The sequence below is a fragment of the Calypte anna genome, chromosome 2 (assembly GCF_003957555.1).
Source record: "Calypte anna isolate BGI_N300 chromosome 2, bCalAnn1_v1.p, whole genome shotgun sequence".
In the NCBI taxonomy this organism is placed as follows: Eukaryota; Metazoa; Chordata; class Aves; order Apodiformes; family Trochilidae; genus Calypte; species Calypte anna.
In genome coordinates this window covers 119,665,246-119,690,064 of record NC_044245.1, presented here as the reverse complement: position 1 = coordinate 119,690,064, position 24,819 = coordinate 119,665,246, and the positions used below count along the sequence as shown (strand labels likewise).

General features: G+C 40.2%; 2 protein-coding genes across 5 annotated transcripts in view; both read left to right on the top strand.

The window, feature by feature from the left end:
- UBE2W (ubiquitin conjugating enzyme E2 W) overlaps positions 1-13,827 on the top strand; it is a 43,559-nt gene extending 29,732 nt beyond the window's left edge. For 2 of the 3 annotated variants that reach the window (XR_003987267.1, XM_030446076.1), the window contains exon 6: positions 130-1,425. Coding sequence is in view for 2 of the 3 variants with exons in the window: in XM_030446076.1 (XP_030301936.1) it covers positions 130-143 (14 nt within the window). In the remaining variant the exon portion in view is untranslated. Of the gene's footprint in view, positions 1-129; positions 1,426-13,773 lie in introns of those variants that run through there. The other variant, XM_030446075.1, reaches the window with a different exon arrangement.
- Positions 13,828-15,105: 1,278 nt separating this feature from the next.
- The window catches only part of STAU2 (staufen double-stranded RNA binding protein 2), a 160,411-nt gene continuing 150,697 nt past the window's right edge, over positions 15,106-24,819 (top strand). The window contains exon 1 of one of the 2 annotated variants that reach the window (XM_030446074.1): positions 15,106-15,214. The gene's annotated coding sequence lies outside the window, so the exon portion shown is untranslated. The remainder of the gene's footprint in view (positions 15,215-24,819) is intronic. The other variant, XM_030446073.1, reaches the window with a different exon arrangement.

Sequence of the window (24,819 nt, the reverse complement as noted above, 5' to 3'; positions counted from 1 at the left end):
TATTCAGTCTCTGTATTCTCACTGCACGTTACTGTCTCTGCAAGGGATTGTTTGTGCGAACAGCACCTCGCTAACTTGGACTTGGAATGTTTATATGTTTTCCATAAATGCTCTTCTTTTATTTTAAAGATGACACATGTTGATGCCACCGTTTTGTGATCCTCGTAGCAGAAGATAGTCCTACTGAGAAAATGAGCACTTTGATCATTCAGTCTTTGAACTTTAACCTTTGACTGGAAGTGACCTATAGGCAATGAAGACTACTTCCTTTGACTGCATTTTTACTAGTGTGCATTCTGGGCGCATGTTGATCGCTGGTTCAGTCCATGCAACTGACATGCTTTTCTTAGTCATACAGTATTAATGCAGGTGTCCAGAAATGTCAGAATAATTCCATTATCTTTATTTTAAGCTTTTTGGAAGAATTCCAGGTCTTCATATATTGTGCAATAACACTGAGATCCTTGGCGGTTTTGGTGCATCCATTGCCGGCAATGGACATCGTACCAGGGAATGGTTTTGCACCTGCCACAAAAAAAAATATAAAATAAAATAAAAAGTTTGGTGCATGACAGAGCTTATGAAAGTTTTGGATATATTTGGATTATAAGCAAGGGATTGACCATTACCTTAAAAGCCACCCCATTCTTTTATATTTGGATTCTATGCACTGTGATCACAAAACTAGCAGCATGAGTTAACATGCTTAGCTGAAGGACTGTAATAAGATCATTGCATATTTATTAAATTGTTTATCTGCTGTCAAATTGTTTTGACATGGAAGGTTTTTCACGTGACATTGGCAGAGAGGTACAATGTTATCCCTATGGTGAAATAAAACTACTTTTTGTATATAGTTATTCATATCTCTGAAGCAAAGGTATGAGTAATTTAGGGTATGAGTGATTTAATCAAGAATTTATTTTGGAGATAAGAGGATGGCAGTGATATAACTGAAGTTGCTGCAGTCCATAATTGGGCTTGTAATTTGTACTTTAGAGCTTTTTCCAAATAGATTGCACACTGTTATTTCCTGCTAGCCATCAGCATGAGCCCTACTGCCTACACCAATATTTCATTTATTTATGTGTTTGAAAGCAATCCATATAATGTTTTTGTTTGCATTCACTGTTTCTTTTGTTGTTGTTTGTCATGTTTGAATGTTACAAGACAATATTTTGATTGAAAAGCTTTGTCAGAAGATATTTTCATGTAAATTATTTCTTTATCTTGTAAGCATCATCTTGTCTTTTAATCCTGTACTATAAAAAGAAAAAAAAATACATTTTTGACAGAGGCTTAATGTTTTGACAAAAAAGTGTGGACCTTCTTATTTAAGTTTAGACTAAAGTATATTTTCTTAACTTGCTTGTCCCGTGCAGCCATACTAATTTTTTCCCAGGCTTTTACTTCACAAAAAAAAAAGGGGGAAAAAGCCTAAAATAAGACTGGCATTTTTTAATGGAGCAACATTTCTTGAGATAGTAGTTGTTCTCACCACTCTGTAATATTTTGATACTGCAATTAGGTTGTCTTTTTAGGAAGCACTTTTATAAACTTAATACCTTTACACATATGCAAATTTCTAATACTTTTTTTTACTGTTGCCTTATTGTTGCACTCAAAAAGAAATAATTGAAGTGATTAATGCATGAATGTCTAAATCAACCAATTTACTGATTTAAAAACAAACAAAAGCAAAAAAACCCACAACCAAACCCCAAACCAAAAACCAAACAAAACCAAACAAAATAACAAAAATATCCAACAACCCAGAATGAATAACTATAATAGCAAAAAGAAAATTGGCTGAAAACACCTTTTTTTTCCTTACTGCTGTACGATAACTGACAAGTTTTATAGCCTTGTACATACTTCTCTGTTACCTAATGTTTAAAACATTAAAAAAAAGAAAAAAAAAGTATAGATGCTTAACTCAGGGTGGATAGAGTTCAGATGGATTTGCTTCAGAGAAGTATTTTGTGCAGCAGTTGAATTACTGATATTTCCAGTGAAGTGAGGCTATGATATACTTCAGGAACTGCTGTTTTTTCTACTGTATTGAAAACATCTCTTGGCCTTTAAAACTCAATGGTAAAGTCTAGCTTTGGATATAAATTTGATGTGTGTATATACTTTCACAATGAGCCTTTAAGACATGGAATTAAATTTCTTTTAAGAGCCAAAAATAATAATTTTAAGTAAAGGAAATAGCTCTGCTCCTAACTTTTCATTTAGTAAACTTTTATTTTTGTGTGTTAATCCAACTTGTTGTTTTTGGAAATAGTTCATATGGAAGAGCAGCAATCTGATACTTTATCTGTTTATTTGTGTTAACTGTTCTTTTGTTTGAAAGGATTAATTGCATCTTTAAAAAATCAGTGTGTAAATGGTTTACATAATGGACCCTATCCAGTAGTCCACAGGAAAGAACCCTTATTGTGACACAAGGTAATGTCTCTGAAGAAATGGTTCAAGTGCATCTTCTCAGATTTATGCATCTTTTCATATGGTGGTTTTTCGTACTTTAAAATACATGGTTTCAGAGAAGCTTTATGACATACTGTATGTATTTTGTTGGAGATGTACATTGTAGTGCAGAGCATTATACATTTTATTGACCTATGCTATCACAAGGACTACAGTGAAGTTAAATAACCAAATTTATGCTGCTCTATAATAATACCCTCTATAATATATTTAGTTTTGTTTTTTTTTTTTAAAGCAAGGTAGATTAGAAGAGAATGTACCTCAGGTCTTTTAGTTTACTGTAGAAATGCCTCCATTGGTTCTCTTGTAGATCTGTGGGTAAGTTCACCTATACAGAGAGGGCAAAGACAAAGCCTGTATACCACTCAAGCCCTCAAAATAATGCAACTATTCTGACAATGCTATGATGTCCTGAAATAGGGCTTGAATTAGATGAAGGTGGTGCCATCCTTTCCATGGGGTGACCGTGTGTATGTAACTTTTCTTTCATTTGGAATTTCTCACCTGAAATGGTTACAGAATCGGCATGAAACGATCTTGCTTTTATTTTGTGTCAATGTTCATGTTGTTAAAACACTTTGTTTTGTGTTTAGTGTCTTTATACTATAACACAATAAATTCTTGTTTTAAAATAGATTACTACCCTTGAATGGAAATACGTGTGGACCTTTTCATGGTGAAGTGCAGAGGCACAGTTCCTTATACCCAGCTACTCTTGAGACAAAGCTGTCAGTAATTGCAGAATGCTGTGATGGATATAAAGAAAGGAATGTGGGTAATAGCAAGGTGTTTCCTCTTTTCTCCAGAGGCTATCTGTTCTAACAGCTGAAGGAAGCAGTTAAAATAAACTAACAAAAAAACCCAAAACACCACAACAAGACCAAAAAAACCCCAACCAAACCATAAAGATGTAGTGCTCTCACTTCTCATAGAGGACCAATAGTTCCTTATCATAGTTCTTTGCTCTTTGACAAACATTTCAAGTTTTGAATGAGGAGTTTCAGATGCAGGATTTTTGTTTGGTTGGAGGTGGGGGAAAAGAGTTACTGTTACTTTGTTGGTGTATGTCAAGACTCTTAAATGGAATGTCTGCTACCTGATAATAATTGCTTTCAGTTTTGCACAATTTTTTTTTCAAGAAATGATGGGTTAGGTTTTCAAAAAACACTTTAATTTTCATGGAAAAATATTTTTTTTTATTTATACATGTTGTGAGTACTGTTATGGATGTTCAATTTTTAGTACTTTATTTGAAAGTCTGACAAAATACAGTTGAAATCTAAGGTCTTAAAGGTAAGCTCCTTAAAGGTAAGGAGACCATAAAAATTCCAAGTGTGTAGTTACAGTTTAAAGAACAAATTAAGCAAATGGCTGTCAAGAAAGGTTAAAGTTTAATTATAGACTCTCTGGCCCTGTTCTTAGGGATTATTTGGTTTTGTTTTGTTTTTGTATATGTAAATGTTTATTAAAACGCTGTTTTAAAAACAGAAGGGTTAAAAACACCTGTGGCTGTCAAGTTTCTGAGGTGATGTCCTGTTCATATTAAAAACTTCATGAAGCTGTTAACTGTTTTTACCTTCTGCAAATCAGCTTGTACACTCACATATCCTGATAATTCTAAAAACCCAGATCTGAATTAACTCTCTTTTAATACAAATCAGTCAGTCCAGTGGTACCTGAATGGCTGTGTTGAACTGGACAAGGGGAAATAAGTTAGTATTTTTGATATTTTACTTTCAGCTGCAGTCACACAGCAAGCTGGGAAGAGAGACCTGGGATTTGGATTGTGTGTAGGTACTTGATGGCCTATTGTTTCCAGGACCTCTAGCAACTTTTCAAACAATCAGGCTTTAAAATACCTTTATAAAATTGGAAGAGAAGAAGTATTATGAAAGGTTTTTTTTACTATACTAAAATATAATTTGGAATACCTTTATTTCACTTTTATTTCATTTTCCAGTTAATAGCAACACAGGATATTCTGTTCACTTGCCGTAATTTTTTTCCTCAAGGTTTTTACCATTTTTTAAAGTAGTATATAAGAGGTTCTGTTGATTCAACTTCAGAAATTCCTTCTGGTGCTACTCAAAATGAGGGTTTTTAAATTATAGAAGGAGCATTTTCAGTATCTTGGCAGTTCCCAAGTAACTGCTGTTACGAAGGTGGCTTTCTTAGAAACCTTTGTGGGTTTCATTCAGACAATTATTTTGTATTTAAAAAACAATATAAAATCAATTGATCATGCAGTATATGATATTGGTATAGAGATCAGATTTATAAGCCTCTCTCCACTGTCTTTTTAGTATAATTCTCCATAGGAGCTCTAAAGGTGTGTGTCAGTGATAGCAGGTTAGGTATTTACATACAGCTATCTGCAAGTGTAACTTTATCTTTTGAACTGTCAGTTTTCTTCTCTACTGGTGAAAGTGTTTTCTTGCAGGAGACTGCTTTTCTGGAATAAGAATTCAGTGAAGAACTGCAAGCCATAATCATATCCTCAAAGAAAGGTGTTACAATCTGGAATTCTGTAACACTGACCACATTTGCTTTCCTTACACTGGTTTGACTTTTACTATTTAAAATCTCTGATAAGACCTTTAAAACTTCTGTCTTCAGCAGGTATGAGCCTGTCTCTCTTGAAACCCTTTAGAATGCTTTCTGCAGGGTAGGGCAGATATAAAACTGTACAGATACATACTCTAGGCCCTTTATTTTTCTAGGTCTCCAGTGTTATCTGGATGATGGTGATATAGTTCTCCAGTGCATTTTATCCTTAGGGATAAAATCAAGCACAGTTTCTGCTACTCAGTGTCTCCTCTTAGTTCATGGCCACTGAAAAGAAGGAATTTGTACTCTTCTTGCATTGGAACCTTGATTCACATTCCTACCTTGCATCTGGCTTTATTGTCAAGAGTCTTCACTGAGATGATTTTTAGCACGTTAAACAAGGGAACTCACTTGAGAAGAAAATGTAAAAAATCTTCTCAATTAGCAAATTGAATCTTCTTGCTGCATAATCAAGAATTTCAGTGCTTGTGCAAGAATGGGAAGGATTATGCAGCTGGGGGCTGGAAGGTGATCACTGAAACCTGATTTGTATCTTTAGACATTTTGAGTATTGTTTTATGCAGAACTTGAGTTACGTGCTACGAGAAGCCTGAGAGCTGCAGATCTGGGCTGCCTGTGATAATCTGTGGTAGGGGATTCTATTATCTGTTTTAACTCTTGTTTTCTGGTAAAAATTCTGAAACTGCTCCAAAGCCTTCAAAAGCCTCTCTTGTTTAGATGCCTTGAATTTTTGTGTCTAGCACTTACTGGTTGGCTTGTTGTTTTGAAGGGGTTTTTTTGTTTGGTTGGTTTTGTTTTGTTTTAAATAAGGCTTCTGGCATTGCTCTGTGTGGATGTTTTAGGTCAACTTTTTATCAGATTTTTAATCAAATACAGAGTTACAGATTCAGTGAAGCTGCTCAGAAAATGCCCAGCTGTTTTCCAGAAGGAAGACAATCCTGTTACAAATCAGATGTTCTTAAGATTAGATAGAAAGCCCAATGTGGTATAGTCATCCAATACAGAAAAAACTGGAGGCAGACGTCTCAGGTGCAGATCTTGGTTTTGCATGCTTAAAGAACAAGACTTCTGTCCTACAGTAGGAGATTTTCAAGACAAAACCATTAATCGTCTCACCCCTTCCTCTGAAGATCTTGTTCAAAAGATAGCTGGAATCTGATGGGTTTTAATTTATTATTTGTACTGGATCAGTGGAGTGTGGCAGCTGTCCTTCTGACCCATGACTAAGGGTGAATAGCTCTTGCCTGGCTCTTACTCTGTAAACTGATCATGTGTCTACAGAAAGCACTAGTTATATTTCACATGCACAAGAGAAAGCACACCTTTATTTATTTGGTGTAGACAATCTATATAAGATCAGTGCTCTGAAAGTTGCAGTATAGGAAGTATACATCACTAAGCTTACAAGTCACAAAGACTGACAAAACATCCAATCTCCGTATGGAGATGAGCCTGAAGTGTAATTCACATGGGGATTTGAGTATGGGGAAAACATAAATTAAGGGGCATCACCTTGCCCCATGTTTTATTGCAGAATTCTGGGTTTTAGACTCTAGCTCTTTTTTCATCCCGTGTGTATCTCTGCATTATCTACCCCAAGCAGTAATTTCTTTCTTCAGAATCATGCTTGAGTAACAGGTGACTTTGGGTTCCTTAAACAACTAATAAGCCAGACAGTCCTGGGTTCGGAAGAATCTTCCAAATGCTTCTGCAAGTTGGGTTCAGTGACACAGCTAGGATGCAATATGGAGATAATCTGTGCTCACAAAGTCTTGCGGGAGGGAGAAATGAGAGGGGGCACAACCAGTTCTTGAATGTTGAGTTTGACAGATGTTTGAAGATTTTCTGAAGACTCTCAGAGAATTGGTGGCTGATGTGTTCTTTTGTTTGGACTTTTGCCTGGTTTTTTTGGTTTAAGAGAGCTTCAGTAATTGCACCAAGCTGTAATTCTTGTGTTAGAAAGCTCTTCAAAAGTGGAAAAGGGCAAATGCATTGCAGCTATGGTCGTGATGCAACTGAAGGATCAAGGTTATGTATGAAAACTGGTATGGAAAAGTTTGCTGGGATATGCTGTACCAGAAAGAACCTCTGGCCTGATTGAATTTTACAACTGAGAAGATGGATAGCTCTCTCCATGAACTGAGGTAATAGGTTTCTCTTTGCCTTTACAGTAATTTTATCCAGTAATCCTAATAAACTCTGGCCCAATTAGGCTGAGTAACTCTTGTGCCTGACAGAGATTCTGGAGTCTTGTGAGTGAAAAATAGAACTTGTGTGGCACTTTGCTGTGTGTTTTTGTAATTCTGAAAGTTTCTTCTGTCACCTTCCTTTCTTTAGTCTGTAGGAATACAGATCTGGACATTACGTCTTCCTTGTATCTTGTGTACTAATAAGGAAAGCTGTATAGAAAAGGTTGTGATGCTTCTCCATAAAAACTTCTCTGAATAGTCCTTATGCTCATCTAAATATATCATCTACTTCTATAACTTTGTAATGGTTTTTTTCTAATACTAATTCCTTGAAAGTGAACATTACAGCAGCTACCCATATGGATGTTGATATGAATTGTCATTTCATCCAGCAGGCAGGTTTCATTGTGTTAGTTTGTGACTGTAGCATGTGGTACAGTAATGCTTAGGTCTTCTTGAAGGATTTCTGAAACCTAAGTTCATCTAAACTTTTATCCAGTGCTGGCTGTACCAAGGTCATTATTTACCTGTGTTGTCTTGTGCCAGCCAGCCCAGCCTGGAGCATCTCTGCACCTCGAGTTTGGAGTAAACCAAAGAGATAATTTGAAAATTCAGTGATCTTCACAAAAGCCAATTTTACACTGTTTTGTGGCAAGATGGCTTTCTGTGCAGTCTAAGACAGCTATTATGCACCTTGCTGACCTTTGAGTAAAGGGTCCTGTGACTGTGAGGAGTTTGTCACAAGATACTGCATTTACTTAATTCATTTTTTCTTGTATTTGCGAAGTATTATTGTAGGATTTGGCCTCTGGACAGGAGTTCTGCAGCATGGTCCATACCAAAATGTTACTTTCTGTCACAGAGCTTTATTTTTTAGGACTCGCCAGTAGTTTCATGAGTAGGTACATGCTAAAGATGGATAATAAATTTTACTTAGGATCTGCATTAACCTGGGTTGATTTTGGTGTATATCCATCTTGGTATATAGTATTTTACCTTCCTTGATACAGTATCAAGGATGCTATTATTTATAACTTTGAATTTAAAAGTGCAGGTTTCCTATATTTTCATTATTTTCTTAATGATAATACAGTAAAAATAATCTGGAGAAAAGTCAGAATGGGCTACCTTATGTCTGGAAGTAGAAATTTATAGGGTGCCTCCCTCCAAATTTGGTTTTTCTTCTCTGAGGTGTTTGTTCTGGCTTTTTTTTTTTTTAATCTAATGCATGTATAAAGCAGTAATATACCAAGCTCCATAGTGAAATCTAGGTGTAGCAAGGAAACTGGAAAATCTTGGGGTGGTTTTCACCTGTCTGTTAAGAGGCAATACCTTGTAGTTTGTTTATGTTCTGTCTTGCTGTGACTTTGAAGAATCAAACCATTTTCAGACATGAGGATTTTTCCTTAACTTCTCTGTAGGCATGTGGGCACTGCACTTGTTGAAACTTTGGGGGAAATTGAAAAGTGTAAATATATGTCATAGATGGTCCCTTTTTTAACATTTTTAATTGCTGTTCAAGTAGTAGATTGGTACTTATTCTCTTGTTAAGTGAACACTGAACTTGTGGAATTATCTGGGGGTTTACTCTCACATTATCAAATCCAGCAATGCTCAGTCACCCCAGAAGTAATGCTTTTGATAAATTAGTGAATAGGTGGTTCTGACTCGATTAAGTGCTATACCAACAGCATTTTAACAGAAGCATCCAGTTAATGCATTTGTATTCTCAAAATATTCCTGAACTCCTGTAACCCCAAACTCCCATTGCCCGGGCATGCCTGGCACATAATGGCAAACTGATGATTTGGTGACAATGCAGGATAAAATTACTTAGTGTTATTGTTAATAGTGGGAGAAGTTGTACTGACTGCTCATTAAAAAAAAAGAAAAAACATATATCTAAAGTTTGATCTGCTGCAAAATGTACTGTCAATTGTATTCCTTCTTTATATAGCAATAGAATTCAGTCCAGCTATTTTCGTCTGATTCCATGCATGGCAGCGCTTGCCTCCTTGCTGCCAGTAATTATGTTTTTATTAGCAGTCCCCCAGAAACTTTCACTAAGGGTTAGACTTAATTTTTACTAGATTGCCTAATGCTCTGAAGCCAAACAGCATTAATCAACTTAATCTACCATAAGTATGATTCATGTGTCTTTCAAAATACATTGTTGTACTGTTAATTCGCTGGTGTCTTGTGTAAAAGTTACAACGCTAGTGGCTGTAACTTACATAACATACAGCAAACTTCTTGCATGGTAAACTCACCTAGAAATGGTTACCCTTTCCAGGTGAAACTGAGTAGTTAAACTGTGTTTGAAGTAGGTGAATAGGTTCATTATTTTCAACTGATGTCACACCTAGTGTTTACTCGGTAACACTTCACATATTTTGAAGCTATGTGTTGCTCCCATCCTTAAAAGCAGCACACATCTTATTCTGAGGGCTGTCACTTTAAAAAAATTGGGCAAACTGAGGCTGAAGCTAGTGTTTGCTAGCAGGAGATAGTATTGGTAGAATATGGAAGGCATCAGTAATCTGAAAACAAACATCATTTGAATGACACTGCTGCTGGTTGTCCTTGCTTTTAGTGTTTCCATTCATGAGATTCTATACTTGGGAGCACGCGTACACAATGCTTTAGTGTTGTTCCCATTGACTGTGATAAACCCATTGCCAATACTGATTCATGTTTACAATACTAGTAACTTCTGAAGCTTGCTTTTTTTCTGGAAGTTAAAAAAAAAAGCCTTGTCCTGTATGAAAAGTGCATAATGCTGTGTACAGAGAAATCCAGTTTCTTTTCTGCTTACTGTTTGACTCCATGTGTGACTAATATCCTCCTTGTTCCAAGAGAATAATAATTTTAAAACTTAGTAATTTAATATAGGCTTAACTGACCATATAATTTTATAACATTGCCCAGTTGCCTTAAGTAACTTTTTTTTACTTCTATAGAATGGTTGGGATTCAATTCCTTTTCAATTTGTTGCAGACTTTTTCCACTGTCCTGCAATAAAAGGAGTATTTTATGAGGCTTAGGCTTTGTTTGCCTTAATTATCCGGGTGTGGTATGGGATATAAGATTGTTAGTGAAGTACGCAACCCGTTTTGTAGCAGTGTAACTTAACAGAGCTGGCTGGAAAAGCAAATGAAGGATGCAGAATGGAAAGCACCTCTCTATGGATTTAATTCTCTCTAGACTAGTTGTGTCCTTTTACATCTACTTAACTCCATCAGGTAAATTTAATAGCAGTACAAAAATGTGTTTAGGGATGAGTGAAATACTACATTTTCATGTTAAAGACTGGCTTCAAGATTTAAAAGCTCTGAATTCTGCTTTTTCTATGACCTACTCCATTACAGTCTGCTGCTTGTAAAGCTGTCAATAGGTGTGATTAGGTACAATCTCTCACCAGCACGACTGTGCTAATAAATGTACCTGGTGTAGACACTGACATACAGAGAGATGGGTGCTGTTAGTGGTGTAGGCTGTGTTTGAGGTCTGCTGCCATAACCTGTGTCTGCAGTGAGAGGCACTAAGAAGAACCCAAAGTTCTTGAAGATGGGTGTTATGCTGTTGTCCTACAACACTGTCAGTGAAAACAGCATTGTGTCTGGACTTGTTTGAAGACCTTTTGATGCAGTCAAATGCTATCAGTAAAACAAAACCCAAACAAACAAATCAGGCTTGTAAACAGGAATTTAATCTTGCATAATGTATTGCTTCTTTGGCATGTAATTGCACTTTGGCTTTCCCATACTTCTCTCCTGAGAATGTATTCTCATGAAGTAGCAAAGCCCAGTGATGCAGAAAGAGCTGTTCCTAAATGTCTGACTGTGCACTTTGTAATGGAAAACCAATAAGCCATGATCTTCAGGTTGGTAGTTCTGGTATTATTCTCACTAATTCATCAAAATGTAGGTAAATTTCTCTTTGTTCCCTGCAGCCATGAGGTGTGATGCTCTGACTGACTTGAATCATCTGGGGCTTTTCCTCTTAAAATTCTGTGACCTGTGTTTTGCAGGTGTAATCCAAACCTAGTTTTTTGTAAATCTGGAAAACACCTAGGGAATATGGGAAGTTCCCTGCATTCAACATGGGTGCTGAGCTTGTATGTATGAACTAATTGTGCCTACACACACACACAAACCTGTACAGTTACAGTGTGCACCAACTAAATAGGCATAAATATGCATAGTCACATGTTCTGTAGCTGTAAGGCAGCAGATGACTCTGTGGAAAGTTCTTACAGTTCTTTGTGTTGAAAATAAATAAAGATGGAAATACTTGACGCAAAATTAGTCATGTCATTGTAACCCAGACCACATTAAATGTGCAAATCAAAACTAGAGACTTAGAGCTAGCTTTTGTGCAGTTTTAAATACATGAACTAGGATAATGAATAATGTAATGTTTTCTGAATGTGTAATACAACTCCTAGTGTATACTATAAAGTAATTTACCAGTATATTTCAAAAAATTTACTAGCCATATTAAAAGGGTTTATTTATTTAGACAAGGCTTTACTGTTTCCAGCACTGGTCTGTAAGAGTGGAAGCAGCTAATTACAGGGAAATACAACTCTACCTGCAAAGTGATCTGAATTAGGGTCAGTGGGCCAACAAATGAAGAACTGGCTTTGGTACCTTGATGAGAAGAGACTTGGATGTGAGCTTGTAGCTGCAAAATCAGTACATCATTTCAGCTGGATTCACTTTGTGTTTTAAGAAAATAACTGCTAAAGGAGATGAGGACTTGAAGGTTGCACAATGTCCTTAGTACTATCAGGAATTTGAAAGTGATGGAAAAAGTTGAATATATGCTGACAAGTGCAAGTTCCAGTTCACTTCATTTAGATTCTAGAAGTGATTGTGTGATTCATATGATGTAGGGAACTTCTTGTAGACATGAATCATGAAAGATAATGTGAGTTGTTAAAGTCTTTTGCGTGTGTCTTCACTGGGCCATGAAGAATAAATGGTTTCCATTAGCTGAGAAAACTGTGTAGTATTTACTCATAAGTTTGTTTTATCTTGGCTTGTTCACATCTCTCATTTTATGTACTGCATGAGGTGATAAATGGTTTTAGTCACTTCTACGGCAGGCGTGATGGTCAAAAACCTGCTTTCATAGTCACAGTTCTGCACCTGTAATTGGGAAGAACAGCAGTCTGATTACACTTGGTTTTATTAATAACACTGGGTTTTGATAAAGTATAATCCTAGACTCTTGGCTTATGCTTGTCTAATAGCTTTTAGTCGTTGGAAGTATATTATTAAAAACTAAGTCACCCATTCTTCTGGTATTAAGCATTAAAGTAATTCAATTGAATTGCTATGACTAATATAAATAATGCATTATCCACTTCCTATTGGTCTATTATGAGCACTTTATTAGCTTAATTACTCTTTCGACTTTAAGAATCAAAATATAATCCGAGCTCTTTAACGGACACTTTAAAAGTGCAGCTAAAAAGAAGCCATCAAACCCTGGAACAGATGGGTGGAAGAGGTTGTAGAATCTCCATCCTTGGAGGTTTTCAGAAGTAAATTGAGCAACCTGCTAACACTCGAGGCAGCTCCAGCTTTAAAGTTGGTCCTGGTTTGAGGGTGTAGGGAGAGTGGTAAAGCAGATGAGCTTCAGAGGTCCTTTGCAATGTTTTTTTTTTCTGTTGCTAATGTATTGATCAGAAGCAGGCTCCTGCTTCTGTGGTTCTGTCAGTCTGCTTGTTAAACACATCACAGTGGATTTTCCTTGGGGATGTTTTTGTGTTGCACACTGTCTGTTGAAGGGTGGAAACTAATTTCTTGATTACTTTTAAAAGATAGTAATTACAATCTTCTTAATAAAACTTAGCAAAAATGTCTTAAATTTTTACTTATATTTGCAAGTCAGCTTCAGTATTACAAATTTGGGTTTTTTTCTGAATCTGAGGTTAAAAATGGCAAGGGCATTGTCTTCAAGTATACACTCATGTATATAGAGCAAACGGAATTACTGTGTACCCTTTCCCCCAGTTAGGCATCAGTTTGGCTTTTTTTTTTTCTTGTTTTCAAACTGCATTCTGAATTAATCACTCCTATTAACAACTTACCTACTGAAACTAGATGTTGGGCAAGTCATGACACTCCCATTGGGTACTACTGGAGCATAGTGGATGAATATATACAAACCATGCATTTCCTCTTCTCAAAAATCAGAGGTTTAGGTTCTATTAAGCTGCTTCTCTTGGAGATCCCAACTTACCTTCATCCCATATCTCACCAGCAGCAGAAAAACAGTCCTGGAGAATACAGTAAACCTAAAGTGGCTGGTAGTGCAGTGTAGTTGTTCATGGATGTAAAGCTCCAGTTGTACAAGAGGAATATTAAAAAGCTGAAAATTATTGTGGACTGAAACTGATAATAAAATACTTGATCCTGTGTGTTATACTTGGACAAAATGAGATCAAGAAGTCATCAGTATGTATACATGGTAAGTTTTCGGATAAAATTTGCTCTTTTGTGTTGTTTTCTTACAGCTCGATGCCTTTTGCAGCACAGAGTGTGTAAGACAGGAGACTTTTGAGTTGACACAGATGTTTCAAGATGTGTTTTTAAATAAACTTTTAGCTGTATTGTAATAGAAATATTATAAAAATGTTAGGTATTGAAATAAGAGCAGACACTGGACATTTAAGAGGATTGGAGGAATTAGATCTTTCAAAAAGTTAAGTAAACTTCCACTGTAACTTGATGTTGACATTCATTGAATGCATTTTTCTGCTGGGTACCCTGGTACTAAGTATATTCTGTACTACAGGGTTTTCTTCAGAATATTAACAGTAAATAAAGTAAAATTTGACATAAACAACAAGCTATAAATCCCCCAAACCTATGAGCTTTCATAGACAACATCATTGTGATTGCTGAATGAAGTTTACTTATGCCAAAAATTTGCAGTAGCCCTTTGAAAATTAGTTGCATTACCATCCATTGCTAAATTATGCTGGAAGAATAGATAAATTGTATTTCTACTGTGTACTTCTCTGCTTATTTATTGAAATTAAGGTGTAGGGAATCTCATAAACAGGAACCTCAGCAGTTGAGGGCTAATAAGGGGAGGATGGCAAGCTACCACGGCCGAATGCAGGGTATATATAAAACTGTTTCAGCAAAGGCCAGGTTCCAAAGCGTGTTTAAACAAGTTGCAGGTGCCCTATCAGTATCCTGTTGGTACGAATAAAACCTGTGCTGGAGATACTCATCATGCAGCCTGGCAGCTGTGTCATTCCGTGTATTATTGTCTAACTTGAATATCTCTTTTGTCGTTTTATTGGACGGGGGGGGAGGGGGGGGGAATTCTCTTGTTTGTTTGTTTAAACAGTTTTTTTCCCTTGAATTACGTTTTCCTGTATCCAATGTTTCATCTCTCCTACCCATCGCTAAAATCCTGATAAGCAGAAAAAGGGATGTCCAAAAAAGGGAGAGGGAGCATGACCCCCTCGGGGCTTGTTCTCCGTCGGGGCCCAGGAGACTCTTTCCCCGTCCCCACGGATGTCGGGGAGCCCTGGGGCAGGGGGAGCCGAGGGAGCTGCGGGCCCCGCTGGGGCTGGGGGGAGCACCGCCCCCCGCCGCCGATAGAGGCGCTGCCTTTCGCCTCGCCGGGCCTGGAAAGGGAGGCGGACGGGGCCATTCGTGCCGCGGGAGCGGGGGGGGAAGCGAGGCCGAGGCGCTGCTATGGGAGCCCTGGGAGGGCGGCGGGGCGCGACGGCGGGGGCGGTGGAGAGGCCGGGGGAGGCCGGGGCGGGGTGGCGGCGGGCGGCGCTGAGGCGGCGAGGCGGGGCGGCGGCGGCGGGAGGGTGAAGGGGGGGTGGGGGGGCGGAGTGGTTGGGGCCGGCGGCGGCCGCCGCGGCGGCGGGGTCAGTTCTCTTTAGTGTTTGCCGATGTTGGAGGCGTCTCCAAAGTGTCCCCGGGAAACAGGTAACCGGGCCCCCGGGGGGCGGCCCCGCGCCCCGCTGCCGGGCGGGAAGGCCGTGGGACGGGTCAGGGAGCCGGGCCGGGCCGAGCCCGGAGGAGTGGGGGCTGCTTCAGCCATGATGTCGAGTCCCCGTCCCGTCTCCCCTCTCCTCCTGCTGGGGCGACGGCTCCGCCGACCCCTCGGCGCCTTCCACCTCCCCTTGAGACCGGGCAGACGCTTCTGCGCCACGGCGCTACCGGACCGCTTGGCTCCGGCGGGGGGGCGGCGGTGGAGGAGGCACCGACCCCGCCATCCGCCTCGGGGCCCATGCCCGCCCCCAGGCACCCGCCGAGGGGCGGAGGAGGCGGGCGGGGGCACAGGTGGGTCGCCCCAGCGCCGCCGCCTCCGGGGGCCGCGGAGGAGCCCCCCCCGCGTCTTCCTCCCCGAGCCACCCGGGTCCGGCTGCTGGCGGCGGCCGTTGCGCTAAGGCCGGGCCGCGGCTGGCGGGGCTGGGCCGTGCCGGGCCGTGCGGTGGGGCTGGGCTCGGCGGGTACCGCTCCGGGCCTGCCCTGCCTCAGACCCTGGGAAGTAGTTGTGCGCGACCTGAACTTGCCCCTCGTCCTTTGGCCCGGCCCAGAGTGCCCTCTCAGCCCCAGGCTGAGGTGCGGGGCCACGCAGCGCTGGGTGGCAGCTCGCCGGCGGCGGGGCGAGGGGCGGCGGGCATTCCTCGTCCGGTCAGCGGCGGGGACCCCGCAGCCCGGCCCGTTTGTGTTTCCTGCCCCGTGTTAATCGGCCTGGCTGTGCGCATCCTGCTCTGCCCCCAAACTTCGGACACGGCCCGGAACTTTGCCGGCACGACCGGGCTCTCCCCCTCCCAAAATGGATGTCGGCGCCTCTTCCACGAAGTGATGGGCAGTGGAGTGGTTCGCCGGCCTTCGCCCCGTACGAGGGCATCGGGGCTATCGGGAGGGTGGGGGTGGGACAGTGGTGTTAGACGGCCTAGCCCAGGCGGCTCAGGAGGTGGACGGCATTTTCCTGATGTTTAGGACTGGGGTGGGAGAAAGTTAATCTCAGTCACGGCCGTGCCGTCCTGGAAATCGCAGCCATACCCTGAGAAGGCATGATCTGCTTGGGTCACGTTGGGAGGGCGAATCTCGCAGCAGAGCTGTTTGCCTTGTACTGCTCAGGGTCCCACCCACCAAGCCAGTGATACCCAAGAGGAAAATGTCCCCACACTGCATCTGCCTGGTGTTGCCTTACGGCCAGCAAGATGTTTCTGTGGATACCAAGACATAAGCTTCTCAGGCAGTTCATAGAATGCTCCTTGTGCAACTACATGGTACTAAAAAAAGTTTATGTTATACAGTGTAAATGATGTGCTGCAGTTGTAGCCTCTCTTTGCATGAAATACTGTCTTGAACAGTACTGAGTAATATGCACGAGTAACCCTGGCACTGATAGGCACAAGTAAGACTATTTGTTCTGGTGTTACTAGGTGTAGTTGCATTGTACTTCTGTAAGCAAATGTCCATTGCTGTATCTCACTTAAGTTACTTGTGGCATCAAGCTGTGCAGGAGTGAAGTCTTCCTGGGCTGTGTGGTAATTCTAGGTTAGCAATCTACACCAGTGTAGCAATAAAAATGTATTTAAGCCATTTACTAAGTACAGGGAGGTTCTGTAGAGACTTAGTTGTGACATTGCTGCCTATATAAACAGACTGACAGATTTCTGAATGAAATCTTTTTTTTCTCTAGAAAGCCACCAGGAGTGTAAGGTTTCCAGTACAGATTTCCAGCTGCTGAACCTTAGCTTTGCCCTAGAAAAACCTGGAGAGAGATTTCTTCTCTTGCCTGTCTTTGCTAAGATCCCTATTGCTAAAAACTAGGAACAGGATTGAGACCACCTGGTTGTTCCATAGTCTTTGAGGGGAAGGGGCAATACAGATTTTCCTCTCTTTGGAAAGAACTTTTCAGCAGTGTTGCTCAGCTTTAGCAGAAGTGATCCAGCTTGAGTTTGCTTCAGGTCTAGAGGTCAAAGTCTTTATAAATCTTGTTGCCAGTTTAAGCTAACTTGTCCCCTAAGAATTATGTCAAAATAATAATCAATTTGAATAACCTTACATCTTGAATTATGAAAGAGATTTTAAAGGAACTTCATAATTTATTTACAGGAAAACCTGATCAGAGGTGCCTTAATGACCTGACTAAGTTTAAATTAACATTTAACTTGATCAGCCTCTTCCTTGGGAGCAAATACCAGTCTTGATTTTCCTACACTGGTCTATAGACATTACTCCACCATAATCCTGGTTTACATTGGTGTGAATAGGGAAAGTGAATAAAATACTATGTGTTTTATTCGTAAAGTGTTGTGAAAAGTGACCTTGGAAAGGTTAGGCAACAGGCTGTTGAGAAGCAGATCCTCTGATTCCAAGACTGCTTCTTCAGCCACTAGGAAAGCTGCACCTGTCATGCTCTATCCAGTTCGTTGTGACCTGCCTGGAGTACGTGGCTATTGATTTGTCAGTCTTCAAAAAGACTGAAAAAAATTATCAATTCCATACAGTCCCTCAGCCCAAAATACATCTTCTTATAATATCATACCACTGGAGAGCATGCCTTGAGAGCAAGAGTGTGCAGTTTTTAGAGCCAGTTTCCTTGGTGTATATTTCATAAATACATGTATGCACCCACACAGATTTTCTCCCATTGGAGAGTCAAGTATCTGCTTCCTCACATGGATCACACTGACGTGATGAGGAAGGACCTAACTCCTCATTTTTTCAGGTAACTGTAGTGATGTAACTTGTGTTAATAAGACACCAAAGCATCGCTTTCCTTCCCCTTTGTTTATTGACTTCCATCAACAACAGCAAGATCTGTAAGATAAGAGTTAGGCCTTTCTTTTGCCAGAACAAATTATTTTGTACTTCTGATCTCTGGGTCATGTGTGGTCTTTATTTTGCACAGTAGTTCTTGTCTTTTCTGTCTTTTCTATCTTTTCCAAGAAGAGAAAGAAAAAGGCAGAGAATGGCTCTTTCAATGCTGCTGTAGGTACTGCTGTGAAGATCCACGTGGGAAACCAGGACTCCCTGCTACCCCTTTCTGCCTTCTTGCTTCTCATCTGTGTGTGTTGCTCCTTTCACTGCATTAATGCTTGCAAATACACCTAAGTAAGGGTCAAGCTGCCAGAGGCCCTGCCTGGGCCTCTCTCCCTGACACCATCTCTCATTTGCTTTCTCCTCACTGATGGGTACCACATACTCAGCCCCTGAAACTAGCAGGTCAGAAGAATTAGGCAAGGGTTTCCATCTGATTGAGGGAGATGGGACAAGTGAGGCTGGGGTTCTGCCAAGGCAGATGAGGGAATGGGGCTGGCAATTTTCTTCAGGGAGGATATATATGGTGCAAAGGGGGGAATCGAGTTGGTGGGAGCATGTGACAAAACTCTGAGGAAACAGATTAAACCCTTTCATAACACAGTTAATATAGATGTATAAAAAGCCAAGGGCTCTGCATTTAGGGAGTCTGCTCATTGTCAAGAGAGCAGTCATGATCAGCATGATCAGCACTATCCAAAATATGTTAGCATTAAAAGATCAAAAGTTCAATAAAAATCTGAGAGATGTCTTGTCAGGCGTTGTTCTGGAAATTATTTAGGATTTAAAAATTGCTCGTCACAACTCCTAATCTAAAAATGAATTTTGATGAAAAATCCTCTGTGAGAGTGTAACACTAAAGTCACACGCATGTCTGCAACTGATGAAGTTTGTTCATATTTCATCTCAACAGCAACTGTTTTGTGGCATTTTTTTTTTTTGTAAGCTTGTAGTATTTGGAATTCCCTGTAGTGAAATCTGAACTCCGAAATCACAGCATGCTTACCTGTGGCATACTGTATCTTTTCTTTTGCATCACTAGTATTTACAAATTTATGGATACTTAATAAAATCAAACTATGACTTTGTTTTTTTGTGGTAAGCATAACTTTTATTTTTTATTTTATGAAATTATTCAATTTTCTAACCAGTATCTTTCTGTATCCCTCTAACCTTCTTATTTAGTCACTATTAAAATTTGGGTGTGGGGTTTCTTTAGACTAATTGAAAACCAATGTTTGAGCACAGATTCTTGGAGTTTGAGGGAGGACCCGAGTCATAGCCAGTATTATATTTATAGTTTCCAGTTTTGTATGCAATAAAACCAGTTAAAAGAAAGTGTTTTAAAAAATTTCAGGACACTAGGTATGCAGATTGATGTCAGTAACTGAGGGGGTACTGGATAAGCAACTGGCTGTGACAGAGAAATTTTTTCTTGTTCCCCAGAAGATGCATCCATAAACCTAATGCAATTTTGAAGGGGAGAAATTTAGATACGTTGTTTCCAAGGTGAAATTGCAGAGCAATAGAAAAAACCAAGTTGAGTCAATTTGTAGCATATTCAGTTGTAGTGATACAAATAAAGACCTGAAATAAGGAAAACCAATGTGTAGTGAAATGAGGCAACCAGGTGCCACTGATTGCCAGGGAGTGAGCATGAGCTTGTGTCAAGCCCACCTGTGCCTAATTAGGGCGGGCCCCCACTGCGCATGAGCAGGACCAGGGGGCCAATAAAAGGTGAGGCCTGAGTCATAGGCTCAGCTCAGCCCTGAGCACGTCTGCAGAGAGGTCAGTCGCTCTTGGAGCAACAGCACCGATCCAGGCTGGTCAGCTCTGAGGACTATAGGCTCGGAGCACTGTTCGTGAGTCTCTGCTGGAACACCTGGTTGCCTCATTTCACTACCCCAATGCCTCTGCTAGTTAAGGTAGAACAAGAAATAATGTAAGTTCTTGTTAAAAAAGTAGCATGTTTTGTTTGGTTTTAGTTTGGCTTTTAATATTTTATTTTTCTTCCTTCTGAGGCTTCTTCAGTCATGGATATCAGGTTGCAGGATTTTTTTCCTTTTGTGGAATGTGGAAAACATTTCCTCTACTTTTTCTTGTGGTCTTATGTATCTGATAGTACTTAAAAACCTGTCTGCTTCAAACTGTTCCATCTGTGGTGGCAACGTCCCTCAGATGAACATTACTAATGAGTATTTTGCTGAAGAGAATACACCCAAGAGATTCCTTTTGCACCTGTTTAAGGCCTGGGAATCTTAATTATTTCTGGGGATTTTATGAAAATGCAAGACACATTTTTATTCAGTGCAACACACTTACTGCTCTTGTGTGACATAGGTGTCCCTTCAGCTGCTGCCCAGCAACTAAAGCTGTCTGTCCTTCTTGAAAGGGGATGAGCAGTTTGTTCTGGATCAGTTTGCAATGTGCCCAAGAAGGCCAACAGCATCCTGGCCTGCATCAGAAATAACATGAGCAGCAGAACCAAGGGAGTGATCGTCCCCCTGTACTGGCATTGGTGAGGCCACACCTTGAATCCTGTGTCCAATCCTGGGCCCCTCACTACAAGAAGGAGCATATCCAAAGAATTGCAGGAGCATGTCCAAAGAAGGACAACCAAGGTGATAAATGGTCTGGAGAACAAGTCATTTGAGGAGCATCTGAGGGAACTGGGATTGTTTAGTTTGGAGAACAGAAGACTGAGGGAAGACCTCATTGCTCTCTATCTGAAAGGAGGTTGTAGTGATGTAGATATTTATTTCTCCCAAGTAAATAATGATAGGACTAGAGGAAATGGCTTGAAGTTGTGCCAAGAGAAGTTTAGATTAGGTATTGGGAAGACTTTCTTTACTGAAAGTTGTCAGGCACTGGAACATGCTGCCTAGGGAGGTGGTCAAGTTGCCATCCCTGGAGTTATTTAAAAAATGTGTAGGTGTGACAGTTCAGGACATGCGTTAGTGGGCATGGTGTTTTTTCCTGGGCTGAGGTTGGACTTGGTGATCTTTGAGGCCTTTTCCAACCATGATAATTCTGTGATTCTCTGAGAATGATCCGCATCATCTTCTCTTCACCTCTCTTCAGCTGGCCAGCCTTTATCTCTTATAGCCTTATGTAAGTGAAGTCATAGAAAATGTCATTCATGAGGACATTGTAGATATGGGCTTGCAGGCAGCCATAGGTATTTGCCACATCCCAGGAGAAAAATTAATGTGGCACTGTTCTTTAGCTGTTATATTATAGAGCTCTTCTGAATCTTGCCATTCCACAAATTACTGTCAATGGCAAATGTCAAATGTCACCAGAGGAAGAGGCTTTGGAGGTCCTTTTTCATGTGCCCATTAAACTACTTGTCTCTCTTTTTCTGCTTCTCTTGAAGTCCTATTGCTGTCAGAGCCCCTTGATACTTTATAAGATTCACCTTCATTATAGGTAGGCATGAGAACAAACTGCTGCTGTAACTAGTGAAATAGATCTTTAATACCAGACTTAAAAGTATTTTGAATGAGATGAAGTTAGCAACTTATCCATTCTGGATTTGATTTTTTTTTTTTGTGGTCATGGTGATATTTCAAACCTTTTCAAGGCTTTTAAGCCAACACTGTGCTTACTTTTGTAAGTTTTGATATCTAGCACACACACAAAAAAAGAATAGTTTTTATTTGCTGTCATTGCAAATACTGCTTGGTACTTGGTGCTTGGTACTGCTTTGTTCAGGCACCTCATTGGTGGCAGGAACAAGGGAGACATAGTTGCTATCAAACAAATATACCTAATATATCCCTAAGATAGGGCAGGACAGCACTGCTGGTGAGCAGGGTTAGCCAGGGTGGTTCTAATTCCAGGGTTGACTCTGTTTTACAAATGTGAGTATTTTTGCTGTTGCACTGGATTCCATACCTCTGCTCCACAGTTCTGGGGCCTGCACTTCTACCTAAACTTCTGCAGCAACCATTGCAACCTACGTGTGGGGTGGCGTTTGGGCTAAGAGCACTCCTTTCTTTCAAGAGGGAGAAGCATCCTTTTTTGCAGGAGGTGAGACTGTATTAGGCATATATATATATATATATATATATATGTAAACAAATAGCCTGTTTTCTGTTGCAGATCCTAGAAAATGGGGCCCCTCTTCCCTTTTGAAACACTTTTTGTTTATTTGATTTTAGTTTTGAATCTAAGAAATGGGAGTCTCAGCTCAGTAGGGAACAGAAGCATTAGCTCCCTACAAGTTCAAAAGCAACTGTGTTCTTTCACTCTGATTTAGGGTGATTCCAGAGTTGCATACAGCTAACTTTACCCTGCTGAAACTCCAGAGATGAACCTCTTGCCATCCTGCCAGGTGCACAGTCTCTGTGCTGCAGCAGAACATGTGCTCCATGTGTGGCGAGTTTATTACCTTTGACTAATGTTTAGCACGGATTTTATATTCAATAGGTTTTCTTCAGTGTTTTCTGCCTTTGCTAACTGAAGAGATTTGGAATTATGCCATTAGGATTTTTTCTTCTTCCTGCATTGTCAGAATCTTCTGTAATCCATAGTTTCTGCTGAAGATAAATTGTAGCAGGAAGAGCCTTTCTTGCTCCTGAGGCTCAAGGAGCTGCTGGTCTCTCCATTGCCTCGCACCAGAGTGAGCTTCTCTCTGTGGGTGTGTGTCCCACCTTTATTGGTCCCCTGGTAATAGGGGGCCTGCCCTAACCAGGCACAGGTGGACTCACACCCACTCTTTGGCAACTCGAGGCACCTGGTTTATCTTGTTTCTCTACATTTCCCCCTTTTCCTCAGTCAGAGAACTTGGTACAGCCAATCCAGTTCTCTACCTTTATTCGTCAGTTGAGGAGAGCTGCACTTACTATAAGGAGGAAGCTCTTTGAATCCACTGTTGATCTGCCAGGGTACTCTGCACCTGTGGCAGAGGTCCTGTCCTGTCCCCTAGTGAGTAAGGAACTAGTCTCATGTACGTCAAATTTACCTTGTATCCAAATATTGCAAAAGGTGTCTCTGGGAGAACTGAGAGAAGGGGAACTCCAGGAGTGATTCATGAGTGAGAGATGGCAATTTGCCCCCTGCTGCAAAATCTTGGAAGCTATGTGAGGTGTCAAGGTGGGCATTCATCATTCTAGCTGTAAAATACTGGTTTTGTTTAAATACATTCAGGGAGAAAAGAAGGAACACAAAACAGAATTCTACTCTAACAACAGAGCACAACACCTGCTGCTTTGCCCATGGAAACCATCTTCTCTGAGGAACTTGTAGCTGTTAATGATAGGGGTGTGATTATGGTATGAGCAGGGCTGGAAGCAAGAGCTATGAGCTTTTGCAAGGAAAATTACTTCATTCTGCTACTTCACCAAACTTTGTTACTTGAAATCATCTGAGAAATATGTTGTCACAGGCAGGTGAAGAAAACAGAGAAAATTTTCTGAATTCCATTAAGAGTAAGCAATTTTTAGTTAAGGAATAAACTCTTAGTAAAAAACAAAGTAACAGTTGGAGGGATGTTTTACTTTGAATAAGAGTGTTCTGTAATTTCAGGCAAAGCTCATTAGAGGTGTTTGGATTATAATTACTAGTTGCTAGTACAAACTGAAAAAACCCCAGCTTTTAGAAATATATATGAGGAAAAAAAATACTAGTTAAACAAGAAAATGGGCACTTGGAAGGGGCTCTGATTAGACTTTGGCATCACAAATAAGGAACCAGTTACAATTTTGATGCGAATGAGTCTGTAGCAGCAGTGTGTCAAATCTGAGTCCTTTTTTTTTTTTTCTCATTTACTTACTTATATCCCTCTTGTACTTATAAACTGACAATTGATTCTTAGGCTTTCTTTCTTTACAGCTGCTTTTCTTGAAGAGCTTAGTAGTTTATTTTTTGTTTAACCTAAGGCAAATGCGGTTTACCTGCCCATCATCTGCATTAAGATGGTGTGTTGACCTCTGTATATGATAGCAGCATTTCTGTGTAACCCTTTGAGTCTCAATTTAATATTTAAATGCTTGTACTTGAATGACTTATCGCAGAAAGTAAAAAATAAATTTTAAAAATTCAAATAATTTGTTCTGCATTTTTCTAATCTCAGCTTCTGTGTTCACAGCTTCTGGGGTCACTAAGTTGATTAATTGTCTCCTTGAATATTTCTGGTATGTTTTATGAGGGTAAATTTCACAGTAGCCCTGGAAATTCAGCTTAAGTTGTGTCAGTATTGCCCAGGGTGTCCCTTGATTGCCCTATTCTTCCTCCAAGGATTGTGGGACCAGGAAGGGTCATCTTTTCAAAAACATTAACAGATTATAACTAAAGCAGAGTGTCTGGGGAGATACCAGTCTTCAGTTTTCAAGAAGTCATACGTAGTTTACTGTTGCTGTACGGAAGAGATGTGAGGATTTACAGAAGTGGACAGCTAACTTTTGTCCTATGGATTAGTGATTGCTCCCAGCTGCAGTAAAGGAATACAAAGAAGGATGTACCTTTCTGTTTTATGGAGGAGCTTCACATTTTTTTCCCTGTAATAATTCAGGGTATTTTGTCTAGCTCAAACTGGTAGCTGTATCCAAAGCAATGTTCTGGCTGGCTGGTTCAGTCTCTTTTTCTGGGTATAAAGTTTGAGGCAGCATGAGAACTGGGCTAGATCATATCGGTTGTCACAAATTTCCATGGCTTTTTGAGAATCTTCCCTGTTTTTCTGGACAGAAATAATAAATTGGAACAAATAATTTCTGAGTTTATCTTTGTAAAGTAGTAGACATATATGA